A 26,041-nucleotide genomic window follows, 5' to 3' on the forward strand; every position below is an offset into this window, starting at 1 on the left:
ATTAGTTTCTGGCTAGTTTCTCAAACTTACCTACCCTGCCTTTAATGGGCTATCGTTAATAAAAACAAATTTGACTGTCGATCAGTTAAAAATTTTGCGGGGTCAGAACAAAAAAGATCAGCAACAAAGCACTATTAAATCAAGAGCTGCAGGCAACAGGCTTCACACCTCTAGCTTCTCAGCGAGTTAACCAACTCTTTCACTTTCACCCACACACCATGGTCAGCAGAGCAGAGAGACTGTGGTGAAGACACTGACTTCAGTGGAGAACCAGGTTAACTGAGGACATAGCTCCACCTGTTATATTATTATAAATTAGTGCAGTAAAACATTCGCGAGTAAAAAGCCAATACCTGAGCTGGCTCATTTTAAGTGAACAATGGGAGTGGCTTTGGGAAACACTGGTCAACATTTTTCTCCATTTTCTGCACCTAACTGATCTAGAAAATAATTTAACTTAGGCACTGACCAGCAGAAGTGGTAATAAATAAAGAACCGTCAAATCTAGTTCCCTTTGTTTGTTTGTCTTGTGATAGTAAACCAAACTTCTTTAGGGTTTTGCTGTCACCTAGGGCGTGTGGATTTTGTGATTGGATTTTTACACCAAATGTCTTGTAGTTTCGTTAGAAAATGTTATTTGCTCTTAATTCAGTGTGCTGATTTATTTTTTATTTTTTTACCTTCAGGAGATGACAACCAAACCCTACTGACAAACCAGAATGGAGAAACATGTAAGTATTTTAATGTTCTATTTCAGGCTGTGGTGAGCCTTAGTTGTTATGCAAGTAATGCAACAACTGTATTTCTTTCAGCTTTTGATTGCTCATCTACTTGATTAGATTATCATATCAACAGCTTCAGTGAGCTAAGGGGTAAAGACCACCCACTCTTTTGTCCAGTCACAAACCATAAACCATCCCCAAAGCCTTTAGCAAAGTGCTGCAAGTGTACATTTATTCTGCTGTCTACTAAGCTTGTGTAAAAGCTTGACAGAGATGTTTGTGGAGCTTCCAGCTCTTGTCTCTTTACTCTCATTAAATATTGCTGCGGTGTGGGCAGCGTGATACTGTAGAACTGCTCTGAATCAGATAAGAAACTGCATCCTACCACCACACCATTGGTGTAGTCTAGTTTTTTGTAGGGAGTATACTGTGATTTTTTTCCTCCCAGCCTCAAACTCGCTCATCCCAGAGCGACACAACACTCACTAATACATACAGGATGCATCTACATGTAATTGAGAAAATTCTGAAAGACTGCATATGTTTTATCAACATGTCCACTTATTAAGAGCAACACATGTCTTTAACAGCCAATGACATTTACAGCTGGGGAGACTAGACTGTTTTCTACACTTTAGTGTTGATCACCATCTAACTCAGCCAGTTAAGAGCTACATTTAGCCTTATATATTATATGGGGCACAGGTTTTATCAACTGGCAATTTTTAATGCACATTTAAGAGTGCAAGTTGCAACTATAATGGAAAGCTGAGGCTTTTCAGTAGCAGTAATGAACATTTGAGCAGTTCTATCACCAACACTCATTAATTACAGAATATTATGAACTTAACAGTGATGACACAAAAAGTGGTCCACATCTTCACAAGCACACTTTTATTCCAAAACCACTGTAAAAATTTAGGCTATGTACTGTATCAGCATAAATGCACAAGAAAGCTTCCAGAAACTGCTACCTCTACTACTGTGTACACACACACACACACACACACACACACACACACACACACAGACACACATACACAGTATATACTATCTAATATATAATAAGTTATCTCTCCCCGTCTCCTGCATTCATTGCTCCACCACACTAACTTTAGTGAAGTTAGCTAGATTGAGATACAATCAGTATACCAACAATCCCCAGCTTAACAGTTACGTTAATATACATATGTATATGTTAATATAACGTATAAGCTACTTTCACTTACCGGGTAACGTTATGATAGCATTGAGCTCGGTTTCTGTAACTTTAACATTCGTGTCATCTTCTGCAGCTAAAGTGTCACCCAGAGCGGCAGTAGCTTCATGGGCAGGCTTATGAAAATACCGAAAGAGAGTAGTTTGAAATTAACTAATGTGTATCACTATATGACATATGTAACGTAAGCCAACACAAACTTGCGCCGAGAATGACCAAGCAAGTGTTATTGTTCCTTGGTTGGTGACATCAGTCACAGGCCACGGAAGACCCAATGCTGGAATTATGATAGAAAGTGTGAGTTCTGTCACAAAACGATGTTGTTAGGTATCCTCACACTTTTTAAGAGGATATACAGAAATCCTTGACCTTTCCTAGTGGCTATACGGCATATACCTGTGTATCACTAATCTACACCACTGCACTACACCAAATCCCCCTACATTTACTGCAAACTTAAAAATATGTAATGGTTGTAAAATAAACACATGTTTTAACGTCTTTAGCAGTAGCTTTTCAATTTCTTTTCAGACAGCAGTGTTGTTGCCCCAGGATGCCATGTTTACCCATTCACCTTTCAGATCCCTTTCCAGTAAGTAATCATTCTTTTAATTCCAAAATGAATTGGAGCAGACAGCCCCCTCTCCAGATGTAGTTTTTTAAACAATGAAATCTCGTACTTGCATAATGTCTTCTTTGCAAGTATATTTTTTGTTGATAGAATGTATATTCTGCATGTTTATTTGATTGCCTACTTTCTTGTATGTGCAATGGATAGATATTGTCCGTCAGCTTCTCACGTTCTTCTGGCCTTCTGCTCTTGTGCTATAGGAAAATGCCCTCCTCCTTCACTGGTTCCGATGGTAAAATTGTGTACTCACTGGAAGCCAAGCTGGGCAGATCAATGAGGATCAGCAAGAAAGATTCAACCAAGATAAACTTTGTGTTGAAGGCAGACCTGAACAGTGACCCTTGGCTAATGGTATGTGCTGAGTTACATGTTCATTCCTGTCATTCCAGCATGGAAAACAATTTGCATGGGCTGGTGAACCTAGTTGAATGATCGAAAATCGAGCCCTTCTTTAGTACCTGCAGTGAGGTATATTGAGCGATGTGCCTAAACCCCAACTGCTTTTAGCAAACCCACACTGTAAAAACACAACTTTAACATCCATCCATCCATTATAAATGATAATGTTAAAACTACAGTGGTTAACTTAACAGTAACTGTTGGCTCAATTAACATAGCTTTTGTTGTGCTGGCAGGCACTGGATGTGTACATTTGAGGCACCAGAAAAAAAAATGAAAGGGTTGAAAGTGTTTTTTTTCTATCTGTTGTTGTTGTTTAGGTGTATTGCATTAATTAATCTGGTCTTCTTTCAGACACCACAGCATGGGTCTAAGGATAAGAAAATGAAAGTTTTCACCTCAGGAACAGTAGCAATGGATGTGAATCTTGAAAAAACAGGCTTTTTCCAAGGTGAGAGCCCAAGAGTACTTTCCAAGAGTAGCCAAAAATTGTACCCAAGTAATAGTACTATTACTTTGCAAAAACAAATACTTAAGTAGAAGTAAAAGTGATCATCAAAATAACTACTGTACTTGAGTAAGAGGACAAAAGTGTTTACTGAAAAAATGACTTGAGAAGCAAGTAACTTTAATAAAAAAACACTCGGTCTCCAAGTCTTTTATTTGATGTGGATGTGACTGGAATTATTTCAGCTACTGATGGTCTTCCTCATGTAAAGGTACAAAGGTGTCGTTACAAAATACTACATTAATATTATAGTCTGTTAAGTTTCCAATAAGTAAAGATTGGATAGAAATGTACATTCTTTTATTTTGTCTCCTATATTAAGTTGTTTCATCATTTATATCCTATTAAATACAGGTATGTTCTCTACTTCACTTTTATCTGAGGAAGATCCTCTCTGGTTGAAACATATCAGTCACATCCACATGAAATAAGAGTAGTTTGTCTTTTTTGTGTGCACATAATTTGGTCTCTCTTCATCAGGCTATACCAGTGAACATGTTCATACACTGTTAGCTTGAAGATTTACATCATGGCAGAAAGCAGGAGTAGTTTTGAAGCAAAATTTACTGTGTGTAGCCATTTACTATTAAATATATTTGCATTACCACAACAGAAACTAATCTCTGTCAGCTCGCCGTCAGTACAGTTCTCTGACCTACTGACTTCACAACCGGAGCCCGCTGCATCAACACGGTCTCATCCCAGGGCATTACAGACGCTGTGAAAAAAGCCAGACAAAGCGGAAGCATTTGACACCCTGGGATATGACCGGGTTCGCAGCACGGTGCACTAAATTTTATCTGTAAATATTAGCTGCTATAGCTATTTGAAAACCATGCTACCATGCTGTTAGCTTTAGCCTTTATTCTGCTCTGAACAGTGTCATGTGGATGTGTGACTGCGGTAGGATAACAAATCACTAACAGACGAGCTGACCACCTACCTCTTAACAGATCATGAATGTATAAAATAAAAAAATAAGTAGCAAGTTTCTCTAAAAATAGTAAAAGTATGATTCCTTAATAGTATAATTTACTCAAAAAAGTTACTTGACAACATGTAACAGAGTAAATGTAACTCGTATTACCCACATCTGCCTTGAAGTGATATTGACACTTACAGGTCTCATACAACGGTTGTTTTGACATTTCTGGTTTATTTTGCAGGAGAGGGATTAAAGGTTCTGACCTTCATTCAGAACAACTCGTCTCGTGAGGTCAAGCCAAAATACTGTGTGTACAGAAAGCACAGCTTCTTGGCAAAAGGGAAGAGAAGAGTCCACACTAAAGACCTCTTAAAAGAAGTGGGAGAGCCCATCCCTCCTTCTGCTAACGAGAAGGTCTCAAGAGTCATCACCATCCCCCATGATTTGGAGCCCTCCATCCTCAACTGCAATATCATCAAAGTAGAGTACAGACTGAGGGTAAGCATCTTCATGACCTTGGTTCTCATTTATAAAACTGTGTATAGGAAAGACTACTAAAGGTTGAGTATGGACAAAACAAAAAAAGTGCGTGTACCCAATATTCTGATTTATACGACTGTGTCTGCACGTCCTGCGCCACTTTCCCTTTATAAATCACAGTTAACTAAAAATGTGTTTAGAGTTTAAAATGAGGTGTGGTAAGGCAAATTGTTGGTGCATTGCTATCTTGAGGCAGCATAAAGCAACTGTGCAGTATTTCACTGTTTTTTGTTATTTTAGGGGCGCATTACAGCAGCACCGTAACTTCATCAATTATTCAAATCTTCCGACATGCTGACAGGATCGGTCAGGATCTAATGTTAATTAATGTTCTGTGTTCTTCTACACATCCAAAAGGTCTGACACACGGTCCAGGTTCATACAGTGAAACTGCCGTCCAGATCCTGAGCTCCATCGGGGAATCTAAATTATTTCAGAAGCTAAAAGTTGAATTCTTTTTCCTCTGGAGAGTTTATTCTATCCTGTCATGTCAACAGTTATGCCCCATGATATTTGCTGTGACTTTACTGCACACATTGAAAAGATTAAAATGACTGACAGCAGCCTCTCTAATCATTTACAGTTACTCATTTAGCTGACGCTTTTATCCAAAGCAACTTAAAATTGCTATATATGTCAGAGGTCACAAGCCTTTGGAGCAAGTATCATGAAGAGGTTTCCAACTCTGGACTACAATCTTTTTTAAGGCCTGCCAGCCGTACTAAAAGTGGTAAAGTCATCATTCAAAATAAGTACACAAGCATCCATTGGTAATTGTACCCCCGTTAGTTTTACAATAGTATTAATAACCTTCCCCCCATGAAGCAAAACCCCTAGATATTCCCATACAGTATGTATAAAGCCAACAGCTCCAAAGGTATAGAAAGAACAGTACGGATTGGAAACTAATCCCATTAGATGTTTTACTGTCGATGTCCGATATATAAGTGTATATATTGATGATTTGGGTTTTTCGAAACATCGGTAGCGTTTTTCCCATATTGCTTCCAAGTCTAACTCGTTGTCCTTATTTAGTTATATCCTATCCCAGTCTTTCACTCCTGATGTAGGCATATATTTCTGGGAGCTGTCTTGGAGCACTCTCTTTCCATCTTAAAATGAGATGGTCCTTCAAATCTGACCCCCAGGGAACCCTGTAAGCTTTACAAGCTGATCTCACTCTAAAGTAGAAGAAAATAGTGTCTGTCAATCTCATAACGAGATATCCGTTCTTGAAAATCAAGGATAATCCTGGCCCCATTAAAAGGAAGAAAAAGGAGTTGCAGTACCTTTTATCCATCCAAGTTTTGTTTTTCCCTGAAAATAGTAAATGTTTTTCCCCCTGATTGAAGGTTTTATTTTATAGATTATTGTTCCGTATTGGAGATGATTTATGCCATACACTTTTTCTGCTGCACTTAGCACTTGTAGCATGTAGGTACAAATTGGACCATAATACAAAACACATTTTTTGGTGAACCTGCCCACAAGGAGAAAGTCCTTCAGTCTCATTGGTTTTATTAACTCTTGTTTTTTTAATAAAGAAATATTATCCTCTTAAATCCATTAGTTACAGTATATCTTTTTAATATGAATTCCCAGTGATACAGAGTTATTAAACTGAAGAGCTGACCACTTCATACTGGGTCATTTAATAAACATTTCAAGTCAAGTCCTGTAGTCCAAAAATCACAAATTTGCCTGAAAGTGCTTTGCAATCAGTGCAGTATGGAACACCTTATATGCTCCGTTCAGACAAAAAAAAAGACCTCCCAAAACACTATTGAGCAGATTGGTATGGCATCAGACCAAATGGCATTTATTCTCTGAATTATGGAGCTGCAAAATTTAAAATTATAAATGAAGGAATACAGGGAAAGTGTCTTCTAGCTCTCTGTTTCGTGAACACAGGCTTAGCAGCACAGAAACTTTAAAGCTGTGTCAGTGTTGGTCATTGTATTGGCAAATTGAGATGTATTAATGTATTGGCCATTTGTAAAGATCTAATTGACCCCTGGACTCAAGAGTGACTTGGATTGCTTATATGCATCATGACTTTGGTCTAAATCCTATAACTGCACTTTGGCTTTTGAACCCCTCCCTTTGTCGTTTGCCGAAGGCGTCGGTTATGCACACAGGATGATAATTAATTCATCCTGTGCGCATAACCGACAATAATTGTGACTGTACATCATACTGTATGATATTTCTGGTGAGATAAAGAAGAAATCATAATATATATTATATTTTGCACAGGTCTACCTCGATGTCAAATATGCTTCAGACCCAGAGATCAAATTTCCTATAGTCATCCTGCCGGCTTCTCAGGTTGCAGCCATGGCACCACCACCACCTGCTGCTTCTGGCTTTGGATTCGAACCATTTGGGAATACAGACCCACCAGCATGGGGCATTGTACCACCACAACCACCAGCAGCACCCCAATCTTTGGCTCCCCCACCTCCCTATGGAGCATATGGATTGTACCCTCCTTTGACCGATTTTGGCAATAAATCTCAGTAACGGGACTGTGAACTTTTTCTTAAATAATGCTGTCAATTTTAGGCTTATTTCGACCAAACCAGAGTTGATGTTTGTTAGTCCTTCCACTGTAACAACAAAGATGTTTTTGTTGGCTTTGATATTGCTTCAATCCACTTTGACTGAAGATTTGTTGTGGAGGATCTGCAAGTTAAAATTATGTTGTTTTTTATGGAATCTGGTGGCTAAGGGAAGCAAAATAATGGCTGTTTCAAAATAACCAAAAAGGATCTTACTGTTTAACAACTTGTAGTGGATGTCTGCTACTTTGACAGCGCATTTATCCCCATTGGAGCCTGTTTCACGGTGTGGAGCCTGTTTCACGGTGTCCAGCTGAGGCGCAGAGCCAGATTATATTTGTAAATTGAAGGGTTTATTTTGACCAAACCAGAGTTGATGATTATTGCAACAGTGGAAAGACTGACAAACATGGTTTTGGAGAGTTCTGTTTTGTGTCCGTCCAATTTGAATGAAGTGGGTCTGAGATGCTGGTGCTTGACAGCTTACATCTGAAAGGAAAACTAGTAATAGAAAAGGATTTGCAGGTGCTGCTTTTATCAAATTGTCAACCTGCAGTATATCACTGTCACAATGTGAAATTTTGTTATGCTGTCCAAAGTTTTTATACTGTGCACACATTGTAAAACTATATACATAAACAGGCACACATGTAATTTCATATGTTTTTGGTTATAGCAACAATATATTTACTGCTGTTAAATCATTATAAATTCTTTGTCTTGTGCAAGAGGGCATTTGTTTTCTTAAAGTGAGATTTTTCTTTGACAATTATCTGGTCAGAGTGAACCTGTTGTGCCACCATCCCCTGATATGATCTGTACCTCTTTTGTCCTACATACAGTGGTATTGGACAATAGCAATAAAATGTCATCTATAATCTAACAGCTCTCCTATTTACGATAGTTTTGCCTGCTACATTAAAAGAGCTGTCCTTTAATTTCATGAAGGTCAGTTTATATAATCCATCAGATTTATTTAACATTTTTCATTTTTTACTGAAACAATTTTTTATAATAATGGAAAAAACTAAAGTGTTGTCCTTCCCTTGAGCAGGCCTTATCTCAGTTGGAGATAATTACTTTTTTTAATTGTGCGTAGTTTGTAGATACCTGAATGATGAAATAAATTAACCAAAGATATAAAGATAAATTATTATAACATAAAATAATAATAATTAAAAAATACATTAGTGGTGGTGGTGGGGCAGTGGATAAGATGCATGCCTTTGGTGTGAGAGATGTGGGTTCAATTCCCCACTGTGACACACCTCTGACATATATAGCAATTGTAAGTTGCTTTGGATAAAAGCTTCAGCTAAATGAATAAATGTTGTGGTCAGTTTTAATGGTGAGTGACGTGATGTAATTAAATCTAGCCGGTATTGTTACATCTTTCTGACTGGTTTTCACTAAATTCTTCTGTGGCCTTAAAGGACTGCACACGTTTTCCAACTGTCTGATATTGGAGTACTTGCTCCGGCTTTATCTCTCACACCAAAGCATGTGTCTTATCCATTGCGCCACCACCAAGTCATTCAACTGTAACGTCCTTTGGACTAAAATCACATTATGCCGAATGCACGTGCAATCAAGTAAACTGAAATGTGTTAGATTCAATTGGAAAATATGTCATGTGACACATTGAGAAAGCGTAGCATGTGACGGTCATTAACCCAGGTTATAAATAGCATAGGTATACTCTCAGCCCACTGAGGTAGTTGTTAAAGAGATTGTAGTCATTCTTGACTGATGAATTTCTTTCTTTCTTTCTTTTAGAAAACTGGTGAGTTTGCAGGACTGAATGTTTTTTCCAGTCACTGTGTGAGCACGTGTGTCTCACCTATGGGAACAGGTAAGATAAACCGGTTTAACAAGATTGGCCTGCCTGAGGTCACATCTAAATAGTGCCAAAGCAGCTGTTTAGGGTTTACAATGCTTTGGTTGTCTATAACTTTTTAGATTTTGCCACTGCGTATTTCTTTGTGGACAATGACCATCAAACATTTCTCAATTGAATACGATGCCATCAACAGCGAAAACACCTTCACACACGGAGATACTATTAATGGAAGAATCATCTTGGAGGCTTCTAAGGAAACTAAAATCCAATCGCTTATATTTTTAGCACAAGGAAGAGCTGAGGTTCGCTGGGATGAACATTACGATCAAAATCATTATGTGTACTGGTCTGATGAGCAATATTATGATGTCAAACATCATATCTTGAGAGAGGCAAGACGCAATGGTAACGTATTAAATTAATCATTAATGTGTGATACACTGCAGCTTACTTAGATAATAAGCCATTATTAATACTGTGTGGAGATAGCGTAACTATTGATTAGTAATTCTTTCCCAGGCACTGAAGTCATTGGTAAAGGAAGACATGCATTTCCTTTTTCCTTCAAGATTCCTGACAGGTGCGTGCTTATACTTAATCTTTATATTCCAAGTGAGCACAAACCCAAATTTCACCGTTGATTTGGGTTGGCGCTCACAGGGCTAGATCAGGGGTGGCCTAACATTTTTGAACTATAGTCAAATATATAATAGTTATAGGCGAAATCCTGAAATGTTTGGCGTTTACTCACTTCTGTCTTATTGGTGTGGCCATGTTTAATCAACTGAAGTAAATATTTTCCTCGACTAGTAGTCCATAATTTTAGGACAAGTCGTTGTTCAAGCTGACAGCGACATCTAGTGTTGAAACTAGGATGTACAAAGGCCTACAGTGCACTTGATTAGGAATAAGTTCACTGCACCCCTGTTTTAGATGTTTTACTTCATTTAAATTACTTTTCTGTTATTGTACTTTACAGAAAAATCCCATCATCCTTCAAATCCTCCATAGGTAAAATTGTTCATAAGGTGAAGGCAGAGCTAAAACAAGCAATGAAGATAACAAAAAAGGCCAAAGCCCACTTCACATTTGTGTCCAAAGCAGACATGGATATTCCCGGACTTCTGGTAAGAAGTCATTCATCTTTTAAAAAATGCAAACATTTACAAATGAACGTTGTCTAAACAGATGATACAATTATCTTACTTCATTGATCGAAAGTGGGGTTTGTTCTTTTAGGAAGCGCAGTATGGTTGCAAGGATAAATCTGTCAGATTTTTTGGCTCTGGAACCATTTCAATGGATGTTCACACCAAGCGGATGGGATACAAGCAAGGTAATAATCTAGTCTGGTAGAGGTAATCCTGCGTCTGAAGGATTTTGATTCACTGCCTTTCCTTGTTCACTAACTGGACACACCTCTCTCTCTTCATCAAACTATTTGGTAACACTTTGCAAATAGAGAACCTGTGTCCACATGTTAGTTTGTTCTACCAGAGACCACTTTCTGAACTGCGTCATGAGAAGCGCTGGCAGAGGAATTACCGTGGCATTTCTGTATTGCCATTTCTTGTTACTTATCAGTTGACATACTGATACGTTATATCTGCAATAAGGTAATATTGGCTGATCTATTGATCTAGCGCTATTGATTACTGTAGTGTGATAATGAATATCCAGGTTAACTTTAGACTGGGTCTATTCGTGAGTTCTCACCTAAGACCATGGACGACCCTAACATATCCTTTTTTCTGGGCTAATAGTTTCACAATGAATGCTCGTTACTGCTCAGCAAATGTAGGATTGGAACCAAATGTAGATGAAGCAGGCAGCAGGATGACTTCAGTGTTTTTTTTGTCAAGAATAGCTTACAGGCAGGTGCAGGTAGGAAGGCAACAGACAAGCAGGTCTGGATGAAGGTGATGGTGAAAGTGAAAGTCTGAGGGCACCTGGTGGATGGAAGGGAAAAGGCAATGAAGGGGCCTGGGGAAACAGGGAAGCGGAAATGTGGCTGGAGAGGAGGACCAGGGAGACAAACTATGACAATGCTCCTCACTGAGTTCAATATTTTGTGGTTGATCTTGTTTTCATTAAAGAGCATGTTCATTAAGAACTTAACAGCAGTTAAAAGTCTTGTTTTGTCAGAGATGCAATAGACCTGAAAATTTTAACTAGAGAGGGCAGTGAAACGCTGATTTTCAGCCCGATATTAGTTTACTCATTAATTTAATAATTTCTTTTTTTAATAATCTTTTTTTGTGTATTTGGTAAAAATATGTCACTTCTGATACTTTCGGCCACATATTCATAGAGAAACTGCATACGCATCATCCTATTACAGAACAGTAACTGTTATCAACAACTGTTTGGGTTTAGAAATGTATTTCTTTTCTCCATTTTACAGGTGAGGCTCTCAAAGTCACAGCTGAAATCAGTAACCATTCAACTCGTTCAGTGAAGCCTAAATTCATTCTGTACGAGAAGAGGAGTTTCTTCGCCCAGGGTCACAGGAGAGTTCACACAAAAAAGATCCTTAAGGAAAAGGTTGAGGCTGTTGCATCATCTAGCAAAGAGACTGTGACCAGGGTGATCCCCATCCCCAGGGAACTACCTCCCTCCATATTAAACTGCTCCATCATCAAGCTGGAGTACAGGCTGAAGGTAAATCACACTATGGTCAAAAAATAGCTTTTGGGAGGTAATGCTGCATTTCCTCTTTCTGAGCCATTTTTTGTTCATGTGCATGGTTGCTGTTTTGTTAAAATATCTGATGGCAAGCTTTTTTGTGTTCCTGTTTTCATTTTTTAAATGTGAATAAGGTTTAATTTTTCAGTTACTGGTCACATAACCCTAACTCCATTACTGATTTTATAAACAAGTGCTTGCTGGGGAAAGGCTTAGCGCTTATGCTGTGATATAAAATATACATATGTACAATCATTCTGGTGATATAAAGAAGAAAAAATAAAATCCAACAATATAACATCAATATTTTTCACAGATCCATCTGGATATCAAATGTGCTTCAGACCCAGAGATCAAACTCCCTATAGTCGTCCTACCTGCCTTTGAGGCTCCTGCTATGAAACCGCTACCACCTTCTGCTGCTGTTGTCTTTGAAGAATTTGGGAACCCGAGCCAAACACCCTGGAGCACAGCACCACAACAACAAGCAGCACACCAATCTGTGGATGACCCACCTCCCTATGCAGCATTTGCATTGTACCCCTCCATTACTGATTCTAAGAGGACTGCACTGTAATTACCTGCCATAAATGAGTATGCCACCAGTTTAGCATTGCACTCCTATAACATTGTCAGGCTCATGATCGACGGTTAAAAAGAAGTTTAAAAATCCACGCAGAAAAACCAGATATGTCTTTTTATTCCATGTGTTCTTCTTGTCAAAATCTGGCACCTGCATGACCCAACAGTTTGGTTGTGGGTGTGTTGTGTTCTGCATAATGACAATAAAGTTGAATCTAATCTACTCTAATGTAGCCCCAAGCAGCTAGACTCAAGCAGAGATGAGGAGCTGACTACAGACCACACCTTCTGATTTTTAAAAATACATTTACTGCCCCAACCAACACTGCCTCAAGTGACATCATGTAAGACACTTTATCAGATTTCATGCAGCTCCGTCTGGAGCCATAAAAGACTTTATACATATGCAGCAGGTATTGCTCCCCAAGACCTGTGAACAAACTTTGATGTGATCGGCGGTGTTCCCCTTTCCATCCACACATTCCCCTTGCTGTCTAAAAACTAAACATTATGGCAACACGTAATTGTTTTCATTCTTTTTTAGCCTATCAACTCTTTTTTTTTGACTAAATTCATTTAAGCATTTTATTTTAAAATGTTTTCACTCTTCACTTTGTTTCATGTCTCATATTATGTATGTCAGTGTATTGTCATTACAGTGCCATTTACTGATTGTAGCAAAACCAGAGGTCTGGTAAGCTGCTTTTTTATACAAAAACTACCTGTTGTCATTATTTTATGAATGTCGAAACATCTTCTAGGAAATATACTCTAAATGCTCCTTAATGTCTAATCCTGACAATTAAATGTTATGTATTATTCAATGTTATTATATTATATTATTCATTTACACCCATGGCCACAGCCATGATCACAGCCATCTTTAAAACCTGGAGCAAGAGCTGCTATATAAGAGAGGTCAAATTGGACACTACTACCACCCCATCATGTCAGAGGGGAGCTTCATTCTTTTCTTAGATATTTTGGTCCTTAATTTACATTATATAAAGTATTTTTGTTTTGGATAATTTTAAGTAAATTTATGTTTACTGTTTTGAATAAGTGTTTGGTTGAATTTTGTTGTTATTGGCTGTGTAATTTGTAATGTTCCATTGTTAGTCTCCCCTGTTTGTCAAACCTGGTCTGATCAACCAGAATATATATCCACTTTGTTTCTTTTGTTGTAGGTCAGCTGTATGTTGAATTTGTTATGTTCAGAGTGTTAGTTATGGGTTGGTTGTTTGACCTTTTTAACTGGCCCAAACTTTAGCTTCATTTTGTTGTAACTAATTTTTGGGGAAATAAAAGCCCTCCACTTGAAACTTACCTGTGACTCCTTTTGCCTTACTGCTTTTGTCCCTCACAGTGGTGTATTATGTTATCTGAGTCAGTAGCAAAATTTACCTCATGTTTGTTTCTACTTATAATAAATGTTTTCTAACAGTTTATAGTAATGGCATCCTTTTGTAAATATGCTTTTGATAAAGTACATTATGCACTGCTGTACTGTGGTTTAGACATTGTTTTCAGTTGTGTTCACTTGAGAATGCAAATTCATTTGCATATTTTACCCTAATGAAGCCTGTAAGGCTGCTGGCTAGAGTTACCTATGTGAATGTGACACCTGCAGCTCACAATCTCGTGATCATCTGCGACACAGATACAGGTTCTGGAGAAGTCCACTGCAACAGTGCGTATGCCAGACTTGCCTGATACCTGTTCAACAACGAAAGGCTCCACTTCAAGACCAATGTGTATCATTTCAAATCCTCTTCCAATCACTTTTTGGGATTTAATTTGCACAAAAGGAGGATCCTCTTCATGCTCCATGACTTTTGGGAATGTTATTTGATGTTTTCCTAACATGTCTGTAAAGCATCTCTCGGTGGAGTACAGCAAGGTAAATGAACGAGGGACCTTCTCTCCTGGGGACATAATTTCAGGAAGGGTTACGGTGGTGACCAGCAAGAAAACCAAAGTGCAGTGTTTTTTGGTAAAAGCCAAAGGAAAAGCTAAAGTCACATGGTGTGAACAAGAAGGACAAGCCACAGGGGTTCACAGCGACAAGAAGAAATACTTTAATTTTGAACATATTATTCTTCAGGATAAAAACAAAAGAGATGGTTAGTGTTGTCTCTCTCTTGTGCCAAAAACAGCAAAAGAAATAACTTAAAGCTTTTGAATTGATGAATATTGTCTAGTCTGTAAACAAAGTGATTAATTGCATTTAACAAAATGTTTTTCTTTTTACAAGGTTCAGAAATGATTGGCCCTGGGAGAAATGTGTATCCATTCGCTTTTGTGATTCCAAAGACGTGAGTGTGCTAATCTTATATGGAGTTTATATTTCTCATTAGCACTTCCTTACCAAGTTACATTATTTTCTTTATTTATTTGGATTATTTTGTTACAGAGATATGCCTTCATCTTATGAGGGTAGATGGGGCAAAATTACATATAGTTTGCGAGCAAAGCTGACTCAGTCAATCTGGCTTGTCCACAAAACCAAGACTGAGTTCCCTTTTCTGAGCAAGTCCGAGTTCCCCTTTGCCTCCAAATCAGAAATGATAATCATCGGACTTAAGGTATGGAGTTAACTTTCCTTTGGGTTTTCTTTTAGTTTCTACTTGTCCTGTTCAGTTTGTAATAGCTTAGCTCAGTCAACAGTATCAAACATTTAAATACTATACTGCTAATGCCAGCTCAGGTATTTAGATATCTGGCTCCCTGACAGCTTATGTCTTTATTTGGCAGGAGCAACAATATGCTACCAGGATTTCATTTTATGGCTCTGAAAAGATTACTATGAATGTTACCTCAGAAAAAATGGGAGTAAAGCAAGGTAAACAGATTATACTAAGAATACATTTTTCTCAATTGCCTTAACTGCAACATCACTGATGTTTTTTGTCTCCTCAATATAAACAGGCGAGGCAATGGGAGTCTCTGTAGAAGTATTCAATGACTCAGCACGTACAGTAACACCCAAATTCTGGCTGTGCGAGAAGCAGACCTTTGCTGCTCAGTCAAAGAGGATAGTACACACAAATGACATCCTGTTTGGGACAGGAGACTCTGTTCCAGCTGCCACCAGTCGGACTATAACCAACGTTCTGCGTGTCCCTCTACAGCTCCCCCCTACCTTCTTCAACTGCTGCATGATGAAGCTCGAGTACAGACTCAAGGTATTTATATTGTGTTCACAAATACAGTATAATGGGATTAATTCACTGTAAACAGTGTCTCACAACCGACGCCATAATTGAATTATGTATGTATATGAAGCAATGCAAATGCTCACACCCACTCGTTTGAGTTGTCTTATTTTTCATAAACCGTAAAGAGTCGATGCAAAGTGAGAAACTCCTTTAGATTTCAGGGTCATTTTAAGATGTAACTGACTGACTTTTTGAAAAAAACATACACTTGGCTCAGATATAGGGTGGCTGCAAAAAGAAATCTGTGTAAGACTTTTTGCCATGCTGAAAAGGAGGATGCATGATGACAACAGCACCACACTGTGGCTGTAGGAAAGGGAGAGCCAGAGAGAGAAGGAGGGGTTAAAGGGAACAGCCCTCACAGATTGTCTTCAAACTATTGAAGGTATATGTTGGAAAAAGTGTCACATTACAGCCTAACCTGTTCTGTCCTGCCATCAGCTCAAAAAGGTTTAGGTCAGTATTTTCAGTAAACACTGCAGAGCCAGAGCAATCAAACTGAACAATGACGAGAGGGAAGGAAGATTTCAGTGAGATGTCTTTCTTTATAACATGAACATGCTTTTTTACAAAATTATAATGGATATTATATAAACTTAAAATGAGTATATTTAGATTAGATTATCACCGGCATTTGGTAGACACGAACTAAAAATGCTATTAAAAGTTGTGTGTCTTTGGTTACAGGTCACCCTTGATGTCCCTCTGGCAAAAGACCTCGAGATCAAACTCCCTCTGGTAATTCTGTTGGGTTCACCAAAACCACTTCAACAAAAACCAAAGAGATCCATCTGGTTTAGAAAGCTTCCTAGTTAAAACGGTGCATTAGATCAAGAGTCACTGTTCGTTGTAGCTACTTTTAAATAAATGGATGTTCCTTGAGGAAGTTCAAACTATCTCAAGAGTTTTGCTCACTGTATGTTCTCTTGTCTACTAGATGGAGATGTGTAGAAGTATTCTACCAGTAAATGTGTATTTGTTTGAGTGTATTTGAGTGTATGTACTTAATATTCTGGTCTACCATAATGTTGAAATACTCCACATTTAAAATCTTAACTGAGAAAAGTACATACTATCAATTAAATGTACTATTGAATGTAAAAGTACTCATTCTTGATAAATACTGAAGCCCCCGTGACTGACATATTATCATCTGTTACATTGTTAGATTTTTAATGCTCATGCATTAATGCATACAGGATTTTCCTGCTGTAGCTGGTTGAAGTGACACTAGTTTAAACTACTTCATCCACAGTTAACATTAGTTTAGTCCGGTGGGTAAGGGTCACAAGATAAAGCTAAGGAATCACAAGATGATTAATAGGGCAGGGATGAAAAACAAAGCTACACACTGCTGTTTTCATTTTGGGGAATATTCTCTAATCTTTGCTTTTATCAGTAAAATACTGGAGAATTTTAGATCTTTGAGCCTCAAACAGTTATTTAAATGAAACCATGTGAGACATTTAGGGGAGGAAGTATCTCTTTGGTGGAACTGCTAACAACTCATAGACATCAAACATGACAAGCAGCCCAAACTAGACACTGCTTTTTTGAAAAGGTCCACAAGCCAACACTGGTTTAATCTTTAACCATGCATTCAATTTTATAAATTTTCTGTAAGTTTGTATGTTTGTATGTATCTTTTTCTGAATCATGTTACTTCACATGTCAAATGTTGTGGAGTAAAAAGCACAGTATTTCCCTCTGAATTGTTGTGCATAAAGTAGTATAAAATGGAAACGTTTAGTGCAAGTACCTGAAAAGTACTTTAGTAAATTCACTAGTTACCCTGTACACCACTGCATGTATGTAAAAAACTGAAAGTTGATGTTGTGGTGAACTAGTCCTTTAATAAGATAAACTTGTGAAGGTGAAGATGGGCTTCTTTATGATGTGCTAATTAATTTTAACAGATATGATCAATTTATATTTAAAAAGTCATTCATCGTCTCCTCACAATCGTGGCTGTTGGGAGATGAACATTCAAACGCTGCGGCGAAGAGACAAACAATGAATCAGTAAGCACAGAGGATTTGATGTGTGGGGATTCTCACGCTCATCCTTGTCCATGGACATGGACTCATTTTGCAACAGAGGAAAGAACTGAACAAAGGCACATTCATGATTCAGCAGTACATGTGTTACCCAACCAGTGGTTCTTAAGTGAAACCAGGCCCATGTTCTTGACAGAGACTCAGAGATCTCTCCCTGCCCAGGAGGGGAAACATGTTGAGAGCTGAGCATTTTATGGTTGGGATCCATCCTGGAAACATTAGATCTGGCTGTTGTTGTGACACCAGATACTGCACACCCACCCAGCCAGAGAGAGAGAACAGTGTTTGGTTCTGACGCACAAATACGACCTCACGATTTCACATTCAGCCCACAAAAGGGGAGAATAAAATTGACAATGCTCTACTCTCAACATTAATAATACAAAAGCACAATAGTGACCAGCACAGTCTTCAGATTCCATTGTTCTGGTGTACATGTCCTCTGCACTGCTATTGAATTAGGTTGAATGGGAATTGAATAATTAAAGTCACATTTCAGCTGCTGTAATTGACCTGTCAACATTTGTCACTTGAGCCTGTTAGAAAATGTATTAATATTTGAGTGGAAACACACAAAATTTAATTCAAATAATATGTCAAAAATTCCTAAAAACTGCTTTTAATGTATCAATCATTGTAAGGAACTGTAATAACATTGATAGTATAATGACAGTGTGGGTAGAGAAAGATTTAAGGCCATTGATGTAACTCAGCAAATGTTGGAGAAATGGAAAATACAGAGTCTCTAAACACTGTATGATTGACTAGAACAGAACAGAAATTTGCAGCGTGGTTAGATGTAGCATAGTACACTCTGCAGATTTAGCTAATTATGCCTCCTACACCTGCAGGATGATGTCTGCAAAGCAGCAGTGTGGTTCATGGTCTCCAATAAAACAGAATGGAAACTTTCAGGATGATTTGGTATGATACAGAACCGACTTTGACACATTCCCTGAATCCCTGAACCCTACACCTGCATGAAGACGTCTCCAGAGCAGCAGTTTCATGTCATTCAGTTCATTTTTGGCAGCAGTTGTAGTCTTGGCTGTGCTGTAGCAAAGCCTGCCTGGTAACCAGTCTGGCTCCGTGTACAGTGTGCAGGCTGTCAACCAGCCAGCTCCCTCCACACACACACAGGCACACACACCACAGCCTTGCCTGGTTTTGGAGAAGGGGTAGGGAGGTGTGGCCTCTGGCACCTCCCACCTCCATAGCCAGAGCGAGTACCATGACAACCACGCGGGCCTGCTGGCGACTCCCTGTCTTCATTGGCCATGGTTGCCATGGTAACTCCCCAAAGGGGCTCCCGCAGATCAGCGGGACGGCCGTCCAGTTGACTAACCCTCTCCCAGCTGGGGAACTGCTGAGGGAGAGCAAGAGAGCAGAGTGAAGGGGGAGGGAGGGTGTGTGTGTGTGTGTGTAATATGTGAGTGTGTGTGTGTGTGTGTGTGTGTGTGTGTGTGTGTGTGAATGTGTAGGATGGCACAGCAGACCCTGAGGAGGGAGCGAGAGAGAGAGAGAGAGAGAGAGAGAGAGGGGAAGATAGACAGTGTGCTAAAGAGAGAGGGGGAGGAAGGAGAGAGACCTCAGAAGGAGACGGCTAGTCTGACTTGCTGAAGCGGCCTATCTGTGCCTACATACAGCCTTGAGCTTGCTAGCCTGATATCAGAGTCGACAGAGAAGAACTGACGAAAAAACACATTCCGTTTAACACAAATATTTCTTAATTCAACTGTCCGCCTCTCCTGGGATTGCAGGAAAAGCTTTGATCCAGCACACACTCATTTAGCTAAATGTGTACACGTTGATTTACATGATTCAAATGAATGTCCTCATTCTTTCTTCTTGGTCTAACCAAATCAGACTTGAAGATTCTTCTCCCCAAAAAATGTGTTTCTGCCATCTTTCTTCTGTTTTCCAATCATGTCAGTAACAAGTACCACTTTTTGGGTTTGGACCCAGTGTAATAGAGTCACAGATGGCTCTGTGTCTGTAGTGCGGTTGGAGAAAGAAATGGCATCACTCGGTCTGTTGGCTGAAGAGCATTGAGGGGCTTTTTTCTACTCTCTAATTGCTCCAAGCTGTGTCCCCTTGAAGGCCCAGAGACATACAAATTTGTAATGTGTTTGTAAGAAGCAACCAAAGCTGAACCTATTTCAAACCAGATTTATTTCATGCTCAGATTTCATTAACATTGTTTTCCCTCTTGTCCATGCTTTAATACCACACAAAGAAACAGGTGACTCGGTTAAGTACATCATAATGAAGTTTTTATTTTGGAAAAGGAGAGAGATAAACTTCCCATAGTAAACATTTTCTGTTCTATTGTAAGTGCAGAAAAGTTTGATTTCTTCTTTTTCATATAAAATCCTTCTCATTATTTTAAATGTATAAAAAAAGTGACACAAGGCAATTCTGTCAGTGTTACAGAAGGCAAGTTGCCAAAACATTCTATACTAATTCAAATAACCGACACTTTCTCAGTTTATTTTCTCTATGATACGTGCAATAATACTTCTATCCTAAAACTAGCTCTACATAAAGTGTGTGACTATATTGTGCACTTGAAGTGGTAACCTTTGGAATTACAAATAGTTTTACTGTTTAAAAAAATCCCTTGACACAAGTTGTTTGATTACACAAAGGATATAAAAGGAAAAATCTGTTCAATTTTATTTATGAAACTCAGAGAAGCATCCTCCCCTGCATAGGTGGACATTGCATATCTTGCAGCCGAACACACTTTCATGTCGCAGTCCCTTGTTGGTGCAGTTCCTGCAGCGACGAGAGCGCTCTGACATGCGCTCCAGGCGGTGTCCGTACTCTATGGGTGAATCTGCGTGTCTCTTGCGTGCTGCCCGCTCCATGCCCCTTGCCCCTTGGTAGTCTCCAATCAGCTGCTGCGCCAGGCGCACCCGGAAGTGGCGCTGGGTGAAATGCTTGCCGTTGAAGCCTGCTGGCGGCGTGCCCCCTCGGCTCTCCCTCAGGATGATGTAGGCGTTGACAATGCACAGATTGACATAGAACCACAGGAAGTAGCGCCACCACTTCTTACATGGCCTGCCAACCTGGTAGCATTCCCTCAGCTGGTCACACAGGTCAACACCCCTCATGTTCTCCTGATACAAAAGCAAGGGCAGCGGTCGAGGTACACCGAAAGACAGACCTGAGCTCTCCATGCTGTCACTCTCACCCTCCCCGTCTGCCTCACGCTGCTGCCGGCCTGGACTGATACCCACAATCCCTGGAGCAGAGTTGGTTGAGAGGCAGCTAACCACCTTGACATCCCGTGTCACCGAAGCAACCAGGTTGCCACGCTGGCACTGGTAGAACTCACCCTGGGACAGCTTTCCGACATTACGGGGGCGGAGGACCTCTGGGTAACCTTTGCGCCCCGGCTGGGTGGGCCCACAGGCATATAGTCCATCCCTCAGCAGCCGCTGGAGGAGGGGCACTGAGGTGAAGAAGCTGTCCATGAAGAGATGGTGGTACTGACCTTCCAGGCCACGCACTAGAGAGGTCACCACTCTGTAGCCCAGGGCGGCTGCTGCCTCATCGTCACTGGGCTTGCCTACGTACATCTTAGCCCGGTGGCAGTAGCCCGAGCGCGAGTCACACAGCATCCACACTGTCAGCCCTTTCCTCAGGGGCTTGGAGGGCATGTACTGGGTGGGGGAGAAACGTCCCTTCATGACAATGGCACACTTGTCTATGGTCAAACAGCGATTGGGCGTGTACGCGTCCCACATGGTGTTCTCCACCACATCAATGAGAGGCCTGACTTTGAAGAGGCCATCATATCCACGCTCTCCACGCACAGGCTCAGACTCACGGTCACACAGCTGCAGATACTGGGTGATTTTTTCAAAGCGCCTGGCTGTCATAGTTTTTTTAAAGCCTGCATTCCCTATGAAGATGTCACTGGCCCAGTACATGCCAGTATCTGGAAGCTGGTTGATGCCCATAAGAATGTTCAGACCTACATAAGCTTTCATCTCTCTGACATCAGTGGGGTGCCAGTTTGGGTCTGATTTTCCACTCCTCCTTTGCCGATAGAGGGCGTATTTGTTTGTTTGTTCTACCATGTGTTCAAAAAGAGAATCTGGGAAGAGTATCCGGAAATAGTCACGGGTGTCAGCATCGTCCCCCAGCGAGTGCTGAGGGCCGCTGACAGCGGAGAATGGTTCGATTGAAATTACCTGGTCAGGTTCGCCCCAGAAGTCGGGAGAAGTGCAGTCCTCGTCCAAGTCATCTTCAAAGCTGAAAAAACTCCTGCGCTCCTCCTCCTCCAGATCGGAGAAATCAATATCCGAATCGTTTGAGGCGGTATCAGAGCAGTTAGTGGAGGTAGAATAATAACAGTCCTCTGCGTACTCCTCCTCGTCGTGCTTGATCCCATTACTGCCAGTGACTAAAATTATGTTGCAGCCTCCTCCTGCGATGAAGCTGGCCGCGTCTGCAGCCTCCGCCGCGGCTGCTGTGCTCGTGAATCCATTCTCCCCCTCGCCGTCCTCCTCCTCCCGCACTTCGTCTTCCTCGTCCGAGTCTGGCTTTCTGTAAGGAATTTCAAACCACTTCACATCGGCTGAAAGATTAAGCGGAGAGTCTTGACTGTCGCACACCGTGGTACTTTCTGTGTCCGCGCTAGTTTCCAAAATAGTAAAAAGCTCTCTCCCTTTTCTTGCCGTCGCCATGTCGGGGTATTAAAGTGCCCCTGCATGAGTCTTTTTATATATATTTTTTCAACGTGGGGAAATAATCGCACAAACCGGTCATCCGAAATGAACTGACGTGCACTTAATGGCAGCCTTGTCTCAAAAACTTGCTTGTCGTGGACCTATGCGGCGTCTATAAGCTTGATTCTCATTGTTTCCGCTCCTGGTTTTTCTGGGCTTTGTAGCGCAGTGTGGCCGCAGACGTCAGAAGCTGCATGCATGTCCTGCTTTGTAGGGCGTTTTGCGACTGCAGCTGGTGGGGTTGCTAGTTCGCTAGGCTGGCAGATGGCCGCTTGCTGTTCTAATGCCCGCTGGCATTCACCGCTATCAATAAGCCGGATACCCATCTCTGAGGCCGCGGAGATACAGAAACCACTGCGTAAAATCCAAACCTTCTAAACCATACCCTGTCAATCAACAATCAGTTGAACAGTTGGGGTTGTGGAAACTTTCTAATAACCACTCTACACAGCTCACACACTGGAAATGGTCTCGTTCCACCCACACCTCTGTTGTTTTAAAGTGCATTAGGGTTTTTATGTATGCATCCACAATAAAAGGAAATGCGTGAAACACATGATTAAAATGCAATGATGGATGTTTCCACATAACACAGGGCTCCTTATTCATCCGTTTGCTAAACAGACTGAACTCGGGCAGAGAAGCAGCTTGTTCATTCATAAACATGCTTCTTTCCTCTGACAGGTTCCTACATGAATCTGAAGCCCTATAGGCTATTGTGGAATTAGGGACCTCCCTCTATTCTCTGAATGTGGGCAGATACTCTTGTGTTTTACTCCAGGACTGACGATGAAGAGCTTTCCCTGATGAGATTGATTGATCCTCCGCTGGTTGTGCTTGAAGGCATTTTCTATTTTACAGCCTGATTTTAATTAGGCTACTATGGTCTGTGTAAATAATCACAGCAACAAGCCCATTACCTTACATGAAGTAGCCTAACATACCTGTAATATTCAACCACTCCAGCTGTGTTTATCATCACTAATTCCATTATGCAACTTTTAGTATAACAATTTATCATAGCTGTGCTTATGATCTGTAGTCATAGCTGTGTTTATTAATGAATGGCAGAATTAACAAACCACCTATTATTCCCTGCCTTTATTATGCAGTGTTTTCCCTCAGGTGAATCACCCCTATGATAAGCAGAGGGAGCTCTAATTCAGAATGTTTTTGATATTTTCCTACCAGTTTCCTAGTATATTGATTGATACACTGTTATTAATTACACATAAACACCATATTCAGTCAGTTTTATTACAATTGAAGGCAGAAAATATAAAACAAGACCTTTGAGTTTGACTTCAAAACAACAAAACTCTGGTCATGTATTCCATGCTTGGGAGGAGACTAGTTAAGTCATGTCTTCTCTCATAGGGGGATGGGCTGCAGGAAGGGTCCTCACCAAATTCTTTTAGCTGTGGCCTGAGTCTACATGGCTGGCTGAGCACTGAGCTGCTGCCCCAGGGCCCTGCAGAGGAGGCACAATTTATGCGTCCTTCCTCACTAGCTTATTGCACAGATTCTTGTTGTCTCAGTGGTATCATATTGCCTGTCTGAGCTACAGACTTTATAGCTGTTTGTATCTGCAGAGAAGGCATTGGAGCTGTGCTGTGATTGTACACTGGGAACCAGTACTTTGGAAAACAGTGGAAAATGAGGGAGTCTGTGGACCTCCGAAATCCAGCCCAAAAATAGAAGTAAGGGGGAAAAAATGGCTCACTCCAGTGTTTCCAGGCCCCTGGAGCAGAGTACTGCAGCAGACCCCTCAGAGACTCCCGCGGTGGGGTGGAGAGACGCCGACCAATGGGTGCTCAGGCGTTCAGTGTGTGTGTGTGTGTCTGTGTGTGCATGTGTCTGATGTGCGGCTAACTCAGCTCCTCTACAGCTCAGATCCTTTTCTCATGGATGAGTTCAGAGATAGTTTCTGTGTGTGTGTGTGTGTGTGTGTGTGCGTATCTGCCAGCATGTGAGCAAATGGTGCAACCACTGCAGCCCCTGCTGAAGACAGACCAGCCCTTCTCTCTGTCATTCCCTGACACAGTGTATGCTGTGCGTATGTGTGTGGGTAGGTGCGCGTGTGCATGTTGGTGAGAAGCTTATTAATAGTGATGTCTTCTTCCACTGCCAACGGCATCCTTAGTCTTAGCCGATGTGATTGGAATTGAGAAAGCAAATCATAAGCAGTGTGATGGATGGATTTGTTAGTAACTCATCAACATATTTTAGCAAAAGAGTAATCATAATTTCTCACATGATTGTTCAAACTGACTTCTGAGTGCAAAATAACATGTTAGTTAACACTAACAAAAGTGTGACATGAATTGGGCTTGTGCTCTGTCTTGCTGTACATTTAGAAAGCCCTCTTACCCACCCATATATTCAATGTAATCTTTAACACTGACCTTGAAAGACTCACCTGGTTGCCCCCTCCCTTTAGGCAACAGTGGCACAATGCCCTCTTGTGGTGGTTGGGAGGAAGTTATTTTTCATCAGCACTAAGTTGGAGTAAAGATGAACAGTGTTTCATCTTTTGTTCTCATTGTCAAAGTATAAGTCTGATACTTTAGTATATTTTATAATAACAAAGAAGACCATGGTTGAGATTGTCATATTTGCCATATTTTGCTGTGAAGTATGTTGTTAAGATCTAATGAGAGGCCACAGACCAGCAATCTGCTCACCAGAGTTTTTGTTTGTTAGTGTAAATTATACTGATAACTCACAATGAATATGGTAATGACAACGAACATTTATTAAATGATAATAGAGAACAAATTGTGATTTAACAGTTCTCTTAATTTGTTCAAAAGCAGTCAGGCATGTTTATCTGACTTGGACGTTACTCCTTATAATAAAAAAAAAGCTACACAAGTAAACAACAAAATGGTTTCTATATCTTATCTTGGAGATAATCTACTTTGTGGTAGGCAACAGGTTAAGCCACAGAGCAAAAAAAAAAGGAAAGCTGCCTGTAAAACTGTACTTTTAACCACTAGATGGAGATAGAAGACAGAATACAGAGGGAGGGGGAAAGAGTCTTCATTGTACTAAACATCACTTTTATTACTTTTTATGTGTACAAAGTTCTGCTCTTAGTTGAGTAGTTGATTAAAATGTTTTAATGAGAGTATGTCTCTGTTTCTCTGCCTCTCACACACCGACCTGAGATCTGACTTGGCTCTTGGTTGTGAGACCATGTGTTTCTCATTATGCATGTAGTGCTTGACCAGGACTGACAGACCTGGTCAGGGAGACCTTGGCTCTAGTATTGGCACACTTTCAGGGCCTCTGCTGGTTCTGGTCTAAGCCAAATTCAATATGTGACGTATTGTAATTATTATAGCAATTCAGCGCTTGTAGTCAGAAAATGCAGCCTTTTTAATCATCCTCATTTTCAGGTTTCATGTTTCTG

At 40.3% G+C, this 26,041-nt stretch overlaps 4 protein-coding genes across 5 annotated transcripts in view; 3 read left to right on the top strand and 1 right to left on the bottom strand.

Moving 5' to 3' along the window:
* The window catches only part of LOC123960408 (arrestin domain-containing protein 3-like), an 18,981-nt gene extending 11,509 nt beyond the window's left edge, over positions 1–7,472 (top strand). Inside the window, exons 3-7 of the mRNA XM_046035117.1 lie at positions 2,473–2,533; positions 2,773–2,923; positions 3,326–3,422; positions 4,646–4,902; positions 7,201–7,472. Coding sequence (XP_045891073.1) covers positions 2,473–2,533; positions 2,773–2,923; positions 3,326–3,422; positions 4,646–4,902; positions 7,201–7,467 — 833 coding nt within the window. The 3' untranslated portion in view covers positions 7,468–7,472. The remainder of the gene's footprint in view (positions 1–2,472; positions 2,534–2,772; positions 2,924–3,325; positions 3,423–4,645; positions 4,903–7,200) is intronic.
* Positions 7,473–9,093: 1,621 nt separating this feature from the next.
* LOC123960409 (arrestin domain-containing protein 3-like) lies at positions 9,094–12,717 on the top strand. 2 transcript variants are annotated; one of them, XM_046035118.1, is made up of 7 exons: positions 9,094–9,357; positions 9,465–9,750; positions 9,865–9,925; positions 10,325–10,472; positions 10,585–10,681; positions 11,750–12,006; positions 12,347–12,717. In XM_046035118.1, exons 2-7 carry the CDS (start codon positions 9,495–9,497, stop codon positions 12,605–12,607), a joined length of 1,080 nt encoding a protein of 359 aa, XP_045891074.1. In that variant the 5' UTR covers positions 9,094–9,357; positions 9,465–9,494; the 3' UTR covers positions 12,608–12,717. The 2 variants fall into 2 exon arrangements, with proteins under 2 accessions (XP_045891074.1, XP_045891075.1); XM_046035119.1 differs by having other exon boundaries at positions 9,104–9,357; positions 9,631–9,750.
* A 1,759-nt stretch (positions 12,718–14,476) lies between these two features.
* Positions 14,477–16,646, top strand: LOC123960314 (arrestin domain-containing protein 3-like). The gene is made up of 6 exons (XM_046034999.1): positions 14,477–14,735; positions 14,867–14,927; positions 15,026–15,197; positions 15,367–15,454; positions 15,541–15,797; positions 16,518–16,646. Exons 1-6 carry the CDS (start codon positions 14,477–14,479, stop codon positions 16,644–16,646), a joined length of 966 nt encoding a protein of 321 aa, XP_045890955.1.
* A 3,916-nt stretch (positions 16,647–20,562) lies between these two features.
* Positions 20,563–22,584, bottom strand: LOC123960315 (piggyBac transposable element-derived protein 4-like). The gene has a single exon (XM_046035000.1). The coding sequence runs from the start codon at positions 22,582–22,584 to the stop codon at positions 20,563–20,565; it is 2,022 nt and encodes a 673-aa protein (XP_045890956.1).
* Between the last annotated feature and the right edge of the window lie 3,457 nt (positions 22,585–26,041).

Source organism: Micropterus dolomieu, linkage group LG21, assembly GCF_021292245.1.
Source record: "Micropterus dolomieu isolate WLL.071019.BEF.003 ecotype Adirondacks linkage group LG21, ASM2129224v1, whole genome shotgun sequence".
NCBI lineage: Eukaryota > Metazoa > Chordata > Actinopteri > Centrarchiformes > Centrarchidae > Micropterus > Micropterus dolomieu.